Here is a 12,246-nt window from a genome sequence, read left to right on the forward strand (position 1 = left end):
GCCTTTATCCAGAACAATTTACTTTCATTACATTCACACAACTGAGCATTCAAGGGTTTGCTCATGGACCCACAGTGGCAGCTTGGTGGTGCTGGGATTTGAACTCATGACCTTCTTACAGGCTGTCCATAATCCTAACCACTGGTCTACCACTGGTTTCCTGCCGTTCATTTTCTACTGGACACACATGAGCAAAGCATCGCAAAATCTCTGAAGGTTTTGTACAGAATTGAGTAGCTCATCTCTCGACTCTTCTAGTCCGAGTTCTTTTATCACATGACTCCTACAGACACTTTGCAGTGCATTACACAGGAAACACAATTGTGTCGTTCATCTCATGTTCGTACTTTTGTCACGTGACTCCCATAAACGCTAAGCAGTTACATATACATATATAAATTATTGGAACTGTAGTCAAAGTTGCCGTGTGTAGACGTGTTGGTGATCTGCTAATAGTAAATGTAACATTTATTTTAATCTGATCAAAGGAACAAAATGAGCTGAATGACTCAAAGAAGCATCACTGAAATGATCCGATCTTCCAGTCACAACATCACAACACCGTCTCCCTTCCGTGATAAACGTCAATAATTGTTTTTCTGAGATTCTCCTCCTAAACTGCTGAGGAATTTAAGAAATGCTTATGGGATTAATAAGCGGTTTAGTGTTCAGGATGAAGCTTTATAACACAATTACAATTTTACTTATTACATGCAGAGTAAACGACTTCAGATCCAGGTCTTTGTTCCGAATCGGTCTTCCCTTTCAATACAAAAATGTCAATGTGGAGAGGGAATAACCTGTCCTGGGTCGGTATTTTCAACCTTGTGAAGCTTTAGAAAAGCAGCCGGTGGTGTGAAAACCAGATGTCTGCGAAGGCGGAGTGGAGTGTAAGTTTAAGAGGAGGAGGAGGAGGAAGAGGAGAAGGAAAAAAGTGCCGCCTGACCGTGATACTGAATCAGACCCAGCCATTTCCTGTGCCCGGCCTGACTCCGCTCCACACGCGCCATATAAGGCCATGGAATTTGCATTTGGGAACTGCCAGACTGTATGGATCAGGGGCTGGTGCTGCAGGAATTCTTCAACTTCTACTGCTGGATTACATTTTTGGGTTAATGGTCTCTTCCAGCACTTTATAGGAAAAATGTGTCGCAAAAATTCACCCCTTTTAACCGCCATAACAGACAGAACAAACATTTTTTTTCTGATTTTTACACACACACACACACACACACACACACACACACACACACACACACACACATACCTGAAGGTCTTGACTGATTTATCTTGGTTTAAAAATCCCTGAGACGGTGATATCGTAGGTGTCCTGATATCATAAAAAAAAAAAACTCCTCTCAGTCAGGCCACCCAGTACATCTTCATCTCTCTCGCTCTCTCACTCGTACCACAGGCCTCCATTTAGCTCAGTGTTGTGAAGGAGGTAAGTAGCAGTTTGCAATTCTATACTTCACCGTGTAAAATAAAGCCTGATTTTAAACGCCAGTTACTTTTTATAGAAGCCACTCTTCACACAAAATGGGCTACGGTCAGTTTTTGGATCGAGACACCACTAAATGTATGACGTAACTCATTATCGCGTTCTAAAAAAAAAAGGCACTTTGCTCGATTCCTGGGCGAACCGCAGAAGTTTTCGGAACGTTCTCCTCTCGTGTTTCCGCATTTCAACCTCTCCCTTTCCCAGCAGAACATTATCATTCCTAAACAAGCACAATGGGGAAAAAAAAAAACATGGATTTTACAGATAAACATCGTCCTCCGGTTCTCTCGAAAGGCCTGGATGTGGAACAGTAAATGATGTCCTGACCGAGGTTTGATGTAAATACCGTAGTATATTTCATGCGTGGTGGTGAATTAAATAATCATTTTCGGGACCTGTTTTTTTAGAAGAACGACGGACCGTAGTAACTACACGTCAGACGGAATAAATTATACAGTATAATAAATTCGAGAATACATTTTATTTGCAATATTGATGGAGAATCTTTTTAAGGTCTGGTGACGTAATCATGTGACATGAAATTGGCGCTGGAGCAGATATTTATTTAAAATGTACAAACCTTGAAGATAAGAGCAACCATGGAAGGACAATCTGGAGATGATGAGTGAAGTTCAAGGTGTGAATAAACACACAATAACTCACCCAAAAGTATTGGGACACCGGACTTTTTTAGATATGGGAGTTTCTTTCCAAAAAGCTGAAGGCACACAGATGCATAGGATCTCAAACCTGTTCAAGCATACCAATTCCTCTGTGCAGCATGAAGATATGCGTGGCATTGATGGCGTTGAAGAGCTACCTTAATGAATTTGGATTGCTGACTGCACCCCAGTCCTCCTCACTACAACAACATCTGTACCCGTCTTTCCTGAATGAGCACAAATCTCCATAAAATCTAGTGGAACATCTTACCAGAAGCTCATTATAACATCAAACGGGCAGCAAATGTGGAATGCGATGTTCAAAAAGAAGCACAAAGCAATCATTTGCTCAGGTGTCCGAAAACTTTTGCGTATATATTATACGTTTATACTGACGAGGTTCTGCAAAGCAGCAGCCGATACACTTTTTTTTGCAGAAAGCTGCATGAGCTGCCGGTCTGGCTTCGGTTCTATCAGGAACACGTGGTGGGAAAAAAGACTTATGAGCATTTGGGCTTCAGAGAGATTTTTTTATGGCACAGCTGAACTCGCATTCCACTGTTTTTTGTTTAAAAAAAAAGGGCTCATTGCAAAGAAAAGAGAGCAGACCAGACTGAAATGGTGTTTGGGTTCCTCTAGCTTCTCTTAGGAAGGATAAGATTAAAATGTAGATAGTGTATAACCTCCACTCCTCTGGGGAGATGTTCCACCACATTATGGGAGTGTGTTTGCAGAGATTCAGTGACAAGTAAAGTCAGGTACTGGTGTAGCTGAGGTGAGGAGGTTGAGGTCAGCGTTCACATTCATCATGGAGATCTTCCGCTCCGCTCCACTACCACATGCAAAATCATTCCATTTTGTGCCTCCTGCCTTGTGCTACGTTTGTCCCAATACTTTTGTCCACATGGTGTATCTTCCTGTGATGTGATGAGTGCTGTAAAACTAGTTAACGGCTACCATGTGGGAAAACGGTTCGAGCTGTGATTTAGGACATGTTTACTGTGGAGCAACCACACACATACACTACGCTCTTATAACTGACTAATGAAGTGCCGCAGTGTTTTTATTTCCCTGTAATTTACTCTCTTTGTTTTTTATTTACTCCCGAACTCCTGAGTTCTTTGCACCTTGTTTGGAGCCGGAGCCATTTTTTATTCCCTTTTTTCCCTTTGCTCTACTTTTTCAGTACGTGTTCTTCACTGCTGTGTTTTGTTTCAGAGACAAATATTCATAAGAAGTGATATTAGGATTTACACGGCATTTAGTTTCTATATACAACAATCGTCCCAGAGATCGGGAAGGATATGGGCTTAGGTTTGTAATCACCTGGCTATAAGATGTGCTCTCCACATTTAGTCTTCATTTGCTAAGAATCTCCACTTCTTCTGAGGAGATGTTCTACTAGATTTTGTAGAGATTTGTGCTCATTCATAAACGCAAGGGTGTTAGTAAACTGGTAAATCAGGGACTGGTGTAGGCGAATTCACGAGACCGGGGGGGTGCAGCCAGCGTTCACATTCACTGTTTTATAGGGTTGTGAGCTCTATAGCAAGAGAACCCATGCAAAGTGTATCTTCATGCCTTTTTTGTACACCTGGGCATCATCATGAACAGGTTTGAGTCTTCTAGTTCAATGAAAGCAAAAAAGAAATGGTGTCTCCAAATTTGTAAAGAGAGGTGAAGGAAGCTGGGGTCAGAGTGCAGGATCAGCCATGACACATTGCCCCTGTAGCACTGGGGGTAAGAGCCTTGCTTAAGGGCCCCAAGAGTGGCAGCTTTGCAAACTCAGAGCTTGAAGTCTCAACCTACTAAGAAGTAACCCAGAGTCTTAACCACTGAGCTACCACTTCATCTATAGTAACTGTTTGTGGAAGAAGCATATACCGCTGGAAATTTCAGGAGTCCCAATAAAGTTTTGTCCATATATTGTATTAAAAGAAGAACAGACATATCAAACCCTTAAAACTAACCTTTTAGATGAATTGAATGTTTTCTGTTCTGTGTCTGTGTTTGTTCTCCGGACTCTTGAACGTCTAAATATCTGAACAGTAGAGTAAAGACGCTCGTGCTGCGTTTTGGCATCAGTTCACACTGACTTGTCGGCCAATCAAAAAAAGAGAAAAAGGTGAGATCTGAGATCTGAGAAACGCAAGCATCAAAAGCAGTATTCGCAGTGGACAGGGGAAGGTTTTGTTTGACGCTGCTCTTTTTCGGGAGTTTAGTAACAACAGAAGTCCCCATCTGTGTGTTGAGAGAAAATACACCATGCGGTCACTTCACCGAGTGGACGGTTTTTACACTCTGAGTGTCAGCAAAGCTTTCGGGGGGGCTGCTGATTAAGGAAATGCCCCGAATCCAGATGTGCAGTGAACAGGCAGTATTCAGGTTCTGTCTTGAGACATGAAGTCATTGGGAAATGATGTGTTTTGCTTATTTGGCCTACATCATCACCATTCGTATACACTATGCTGTTCTCATACAATGAAATTCAGGTTTCCTGAAACTAAGCGTACACAAAACACCGTTTATCATGCAAACACAATACTGAGAACAGCTCAGGTATTCATTGAAGACATTACGAACTCGCAATATAAAATGCATGAGGATTAAGCGTACAAATGCATCGTACTGAAAGCAGATTATATCTAAGGAGCTGTGAAACAAAAGTGTTAATTTTGTAAGTAATGTGTGAATGTGTTTTGTGTGTGTTGTTACAGGGGAGCCGGGGACACTACCGGTACCACTGGCAGAGCCACAATGTCAAGCAGAGCGGCGTGGACGATATGGTGCTGCTCTCCAAAATCAACGAAGACGCCATTGTGGAAAACCTGAAGAAGAGATATATGGACGACTACATTTTCGTATCCTTATATGATCAGTAAGAGGGCAGTGTAAAAGCAGGAGTACGAGAGGATTTAGAAGTGTCGTTTGAAAAGCTCTCGTACGTACGGTTCTCCTCGGGCCTCTCCTCAGTTATTTATGGATGAAAAATGATTTCCTGCATTTTCTCTTAAATGTGCTCTTGGATTTGTTCCATCACTCCATAGATTAGATCTTGATTAGACTGACTGTAATCAGGCTTAACCAAACATGTATATAGCCCGAGCCACTCTGATCCAAAAATGAGATGGGTTGGACGTCAAATCACTGTACTTTCAGACTCTCGTGAGCTCTATTGTTTTCTCACAACAAAAGAGCTTGTGATAGTCATATATACACAATATGGATCAATGTATTGAAACACCAGACTTTTCCAGCCATATGTGGTTCTTCCTCAAACTTTTACCACAAACCCGAAAGCTCACATTTGTATTAGACGTCTTTGGATGCAGGAGCATAAAATGTTCCCCTCACTTGGACTAGGAGACCCACACCTTTTCCAGCATGACAATACCCCTGTGCACCAAGCCTGAAGGCTTTTTTATGAAGGTTGGACCAGAAGATCATGATTGGCCTGCATTACAGCACAATTGATTAAAAGCTTGCTGACTGCACCCCAGGCCTCCTCACCTCACCTACATCACTACCTGATATTACTAACACAATTGTGTTTATGTATAAATACAAATCTCCACAAAACATCTTCCCAGTAGTGTGACGATTATTATAAGAGCAAATGAGGATAAAATATGAAGTGGGATCTAAAATGAAGCACATACCCATATTATGATCAGGTCTGGTGTTCCTGAATAAGCAAAACTCTCCACAAAATCTAGTGGAACATCTTCCCAGAAGAGTGGAGGTTATTATAACATAAAAATAGGGACTGAGATGTTCAAAAAAGCATCTTATACTCAGACAAATTTTGTCTATATAACATAATAATCAGGGTATGTATCAATATTCAAGGCATAACAGCCTCTTTGGACCTTGCAGAAATCTCATAGGTCATGAACATCTCTGGAATGAGTAGGATTAAGGGTTTTTAGCTACTTCAGGCCATAGATGTTTGAACCCAAACTAAGTGCAGTGATTGTAGAGAGAAAATAGTAACAGTGATGCAGTGTTGCAGTCAGCGGCATATGGGACTGAGGTCAGCGTGAGTCAAGCTCAATGCTTCCTTTATTTGCGACGAGCAGCAGCCTGCCAAGTGACTCCAGTCAGAGGAGACAGTACTGCCTTTGCAGACCTCTGACCTATCAAGCATGAGTTCCTCTGCTACCATATGACACATCATACTCATCATCATCATCTTCATCATCATTTATTTTTAACTTTGCTTTTCACTTGCCAGTTTTAGCACATTCCATGATTCTTTTTTTATAAAAAAAAGAGTTCCCCTTTTTTTAAATAGAGTCGATTATCTCAGCCGTATTTTAGATATTTAAGAACTTGAAGGAAAGCATAAAGCTTCTAGTTTCTCAGATTTGTATTTAGAATCAAACACAGACTTGTTTTTGTAGCTTTAGATAATGTTTAACACACTGTATATAATGAATTAAAGTAGATAAGAGAACACCTCATAGTTTATTATGGAAAGGAGAACCAGACAGACAGACAGACAGACAGACAGACAGACAGACAGACAGACAGACAGACAGACAGACAGACAGACAGACAGACAGACAGACAGACAGACAGACAGACAGACAGACGTTGACACCTGCCTATAAAACTGTTTTGTACTTTTTATTGAACGCCCCATTCCACATTTAGTCCACATTTGCTTATATTATAATCTCCACACTTCTGAGAAGATGTTTCACTATATTTTGAAGGAGATTTGTGCTCATTCAGTTATAAGCGTGTTAGTAAAATCAGATACTGATCTAAATGACTTGAGGAGGCCTGAGGTGCAGTTAGCATCCACATTCATCAAGTTCAAAAGGGTTGAGGTCAGAGCTCTATAGCAGGAGATCTTCCACATCTTCCAACCCATGTAAAGCATATATTCGTTGAGCTGGCTTTGTGCAGAGAGGCATTGTCATGTCATTGTCAAGTGAAGTGAAAATGTCATGCAATCACATCTAAAAGACATCCTGTACAATTGTGTGCCTCCAAGTTTATGGTAACTGTTGGGGAAGACCCACATATAGACAAAATTACATATGTAGAACCAAGTACTGGGGGACAATACATGAATATACAGTATACAGTAAAAACGCATAAATATAATACACTATAATCACAAAATTTTTATACCCCCTTGACTTATGTTTATAGACATACATTGGACCTGTGCTGATATCTGTTAACCCATTTAAACAAATGCCATACTTTGGGGACAAGGAGGTGGAGATGTACCAGGGAGCAGTAAGTATTCTATTGGAAATGACTAAGAAATGCAGGAAGTTTGGGAAGTGGCAGTTCAGGGTTGAAAATATTGGACTTCTGAACGGAAGGTTTACGGGTTCAAATTCTAGCGCGTCCAAGCTGTTGAGCAAGGTTTTTAACCTTCAGATGAGATAAATGCGAGTCGCTTTGGATAAGGGCGTCTACCAAACGCCGTAAACATAAATGCCTTGGAATTAAAAGAGGGTTTTTTTTGTAAAACCTATTTAGACTCACCAGTGAAATCCCAACTGAAATATTCAATACATTTAGCGACTACGCATGTTATTTCAGCTCTTAAAGAAATAAGGTGCGGTCCAGATACTTGTACCCACCGCATTCTTCTCTAAAGGGAATGCAGCTCAGACCTGTCTTATAAGGAACTCACCTGGCAGGAAGTCACCTCTGCAAACAGCATGTCGCTCTTGGTAGCGTCTGCGATGCGAAATTTTAACCCGTACGATTTTTATATTATAATGTGTTATTTATATATATTTTTTTTTACCCGCTCTAACTAACTCTGTCCTTCTCTCCTGTAGGCTCAATATGAAAACCCTCCTCATATCTATGCGCTGGCAGACAATATGTACAGAAACATGATGATTGAACGTGAAAGCCAGTGCGTCATTATCAGGTAGGCAAACAAATAAGTCTGACTCACCCGTCTCAGCCACGTGGGAGTTGTCTTATTGTTAAGAAAGGCAGTGGCCATGTTGGTTTTGTGAGCTCGCTGGACACGTGGCAGCTTTTTTCTTTTTCAAGACAATTAATGAGATAATGCAAAGGAGGAAAGCAGGCCTGACTAGCTCAGGCACTTCAGGTGATATAGAAGCTGACTGGCTTGATGCTTGAGACCGATTTAGAGGTGTATGAATGAGTTTCTATGCATACGCCACTATCTATATTCTTTGACTCCAGGTATTTAAATCTCCAGCATTGTCATTCACAGGATATTCGGTATCATCAGTGTGATCTCAACCTACACTTGGTGGATATTTGCATATTCTGTCTTGCATGTGGGTCAAAAACAAAGAGCAGCAGCTATTTATTTTTATATTTCCTGCTCCCACAGTGCAGGAAGTTCACCTGGAATAGTCTCGTAGGTTCAGCTGCGAAATTTCTCAGTTCTTTTTCACTTTATGAATCTTCTGAAAGAGGATTTGGGGTGTATGGTTACCGCATAAAACTGCTTCAGCTCTTTTCATTTTGCGAGATAGAGGGAAGTTCTGGTTTGTTGTGTGTGTTGGTGGTCTGCCGCAGATGAGGCCTGGGTTCTGACTGTATCGCTTACATCATGGCGAATGGCTCACACTTCAGCATTTTCCTTCTCGTTTGTTTGTCCAGCAGTCAGTTAACCAGGACAAAAAACATCAAATAAACTGGAAGTGAGATCATGATTGACCAGATTAGCAAACAAAGACCATGCCTGAATCTGCTGCTCAGGCATTGTGCGGTCAGGATAGCACTTTAACCTAATGTTATTGTTATGATGTAAAGTTTTTCGCCCAATCAAGAAATGAGCCGTTTCATACTCGCAGCACTTTTTCCTCCTTTTTTACCTTTGACTTTCTTTCCTTTTTTATCATGCAGGAATTTTTAGCTCCCTTTTAACATGTTACTGTTGTTTCTTTGAGCACACATCCTACAAGATATTGTGCAGGATAAATCGTTTGTTTTGCTTTCGGCCAGGCTTATTCCGCTTGCTGTTTTGATCTCACTCATACTTAACTATGTGACCTAAATATTGCATAGACTCCTATTGTTATACAGTCACAATGGTGACGGAAGTTGGGGGATCTGTTTCATAAAAACAGTCTTTTTTAAGTGGAGGAAGCTATTTAGAGAGGAAATTGTCCCTCACTGGAACCGAGGTAAGGATACAGAGAGAATAGAGGTAATTCCCAGGGAGTCAGGGACACCTCATCACCTCATTATCAGGCCATCATTGTGACTTTGCCACAAAAGGAGAGGGTGGATGTACAGTTTGGTTTAAAGAACACAAACACCAGCATTGTATGGTGCAGCACTGCATCTGTTTTGGCTGAGGTAATGAGTTTTATCACGGACTGTTGAATGAAGCTGACAGCGTTCACAGGAAATCTATTTTTTATACCCAGTGTCCATATTTGGCCAATAAATCCATGGAATTACAAAATACAATTGGGTACTCCCACAGAACCGGGTTCAAAATAGCACCCAGATTAAAGCTCTAGCCTTTGGTTTGGAAATAGATTAAGGTTAGAGAAATGACAATATCTGTATTACTCATTTCCTGTCTCAGTGGAAAGTTAACATCACTTAGATGTTGAGTCACAGAGAGGCAAATTATGAAATTATGTACATCCACTTCATTTTTTGCTATTGTCCAATTATCCAGGAAATTAGCAACGTTTCCTCCAAGCTCCATCTGCGTGGTATTCGGCAGCTACGGACTCTAATAGCAAATCCATAAACTGCAACCCCAATTCCAAAAAAAGTTGGGATACTGTGTAAAATGTCATTTGGACAAGTTGACAGGGGCGGAAATTAATATTGGATGGTTGTGATCTTCGGGCCCTCGGGCGGCACTGCATTTGAAACAGTGATGATTCTGTAATGGAAATCACTGCATGGGTTTACTAACACCTCCAGAAATCAGTGTCTGTGAACACAGTTTGCCATGTCATCCACAAATGCAGGTTACATCTCTATCATGCAAAAAACATGATCCGGAAAAGTCACCATCCTCTCCAGGCTAAAGCTTATTTAAGATGTACTGAGGCAAAGTGGAAAACTTTTCTGTGGCCAGACAAATTGTAATTTTCATTTTAACCATGGATACTACATCATTCAGAATAAAGAGGAGAGGGACCATCCAATGCTTCCATCCAGAAAACTTTCTTTTTCAGAGAAGGGCTTGCATATACGAGCAAGAAAGTTCTATGACTTTGTTGTAGAAGAGTCCAGGTGCTAAAATGGCCTGCCTGCAGTCTTGATCTTTCACCATTTGAAAACATTTAACACATCACGAAACGAAAAACACAACAAAGAAAACCTAGAACTGTTGATTAGCTAGAATCCTGTATCAGACACATATGGGACAGCATTCCTCCTCCAAAACTTTAGCGTCTAGTCTTCTTAGTTCGCAGATGTATACGGGCTGAAGACCTGATGCTGCACAGTGGTAAACATGGCCCTGTACCTAATTTTTTCAGATGCGTCACTGCCTTTAAATTCAAAATGACCTAATTTTTTCTTCTGAAATGGTATCTATTCTCAGTTTAAACATTTGATATGATTTTTATGTTTTATTGTAAATAGAATATGGTTCTATGAGATTCTGTTGCAGTGTCCTAACGTTTTTATTAATTGGGGTTGTAGATGTTTTGTTTGTTTTCATACATAAAAGCGCATGGAAACCAAAAAGAGCAGTTCCTAAGACACTCAAACAAGCTCCCTGGGCACCAACAACCAGTTATGTGTGATTTAAGCTTGAAGCTTTTGATCCGTATCTTCATGACCTTCATGATGCATTGCACTTCTGTCACGTGATTGGCTGATTAGATAACTGCATGAATGAGCAGGTATGCAGATGTTCCTAATAAAGTGGACAGCGACGTTGAATCTTAACACAAGTTAATTTTGTGCACACGTGCCTGTGTGTGTGTGTGTGTGTGTGCATGTGTGTGTGTAAAAGACAAAGTAAGAAGGCTTCTAAGGTTGAAACTGGCTGAAACAAGTAGGTGTATAGAGTTACTGACGTGCAACGTGCATAATTGATCTCTGAATGTTTCCTCTGGCCTTCTCCAATGGCTTGTACACTATTTGGACAAAAGTTTGGGCAGACTTGACCATAAGATGCGTATGAGCTTTTTGAATTTCCTATTCCAGTTCCTCCCAAATAGGTGAGAGCTTTTTAGCAAACCATTAAAGATCTTCCACTCCAACCCATGTAAACCATATCACCCTGGAACCCTGTTGAACACCTTTGGAATGGTGACTGCACCCCAGGCCTTTTCATCTCACCTACATTAGTACCTGACTTTACTAACACCCTTGTGTCTGAATGAGCACAAATATCCACAAAATCTAGTGGAACATGTTACTATAAGAGCAAATGGGGAATAAATGTGGAATCAGATGTTACATATGAATCTTTTGGTCAGGTGTTCATGAACTCAGGTATTTTATATGCAGAGTGACATTGAGATGACAGTGAGAGACCTGATAAGAATATGAGCTTCCAGCAGGTCTGTTGAGAAATTCAAGAAAATTTGGGTTAAGTAGAATAACGTCGTAAATACGCATCAACCGTCAACTTCCATATGGTGTGATGTAATGTGAAATGTCAGCATTGGCTAATTTCTCTAAAGTTCTCATCACTGTTAGGAAATTTAGACTATTCCGATGTAATGACTGTGTTGACTTGACATGAAAACACATAGAAAACACATGGAAAGCAAACTGTACATAGTCTGTCAATCAAACACAATAAGTAAAAGGTTTGTGCCGTAATAAAATAAAATAAAATGAGCTTTTCTCATTTTACTTCTACTCTATTAATATTTATCAGCAATACATTTACAGCTCTACATACTTATATCCAAAGCAACAAGAAAATCAGTCAATATATATTCATTAAATGGAATTATGCTTCATGTACAGATATAAAACTTGTCCTAAGCTCCACATTGTCTTCAGAACTAGGCTCCACCCCTTTCTCCTTTCATGGAACCAGTAAAGCTCACGTCCGAACTGGTTCATGAACCGGATTTTTTGTTTTGTACTAATCCCATCACCCAGTTTTGTTCAGAATGAGCACCAAATATCATT

The 12,246-nt window shown here is 40.5% G+C and overlaps 1 protein-coding gene across 2 annotated transcripts in view; it reads left to right on the top strand.

Annotated features, from left to right (window-relative positions):
• Positions 1–12,246, top strand: part of myo1ea (myosin IEa) — a 57,737-nt gene that overhangs the window by 9,991 nt on the left and 35,500 nt on the right. For both annotated transcript variants that reach the window (XM_046840523.1, XM_046840524.1), the window contains exons 2-4: positions 4,881–5,024; positions 7,327–7,416; positions 7,974–8,068. In XM_046840523.1, coding sequence (XP_046696479.1) covers positions 4,881–5,024; positions 7,327–7,416; positions 7,974–8,068 — 329 coding nt within the window. The remainder of the gene's footprint in view (positions 1–4,880; positions 5,025–7,326; positions 7,417–7,973; positions 8,069–12,246) is intronic.

The sequence above is a fragment of the Silurus meridionalis genome, chromosome 26, assembly GCF_014805685.1.
Source record: "Silurus meridionalis isolate SWU-2019-XX chromosome 26, ASM1480568v1, whole genome shotgun sequence".
NCBI lineage: Eukaryota > Metazoa > Chordata > Actinopteri > Siluriformes > Siluridae > Silurus > Silurus meridionalis.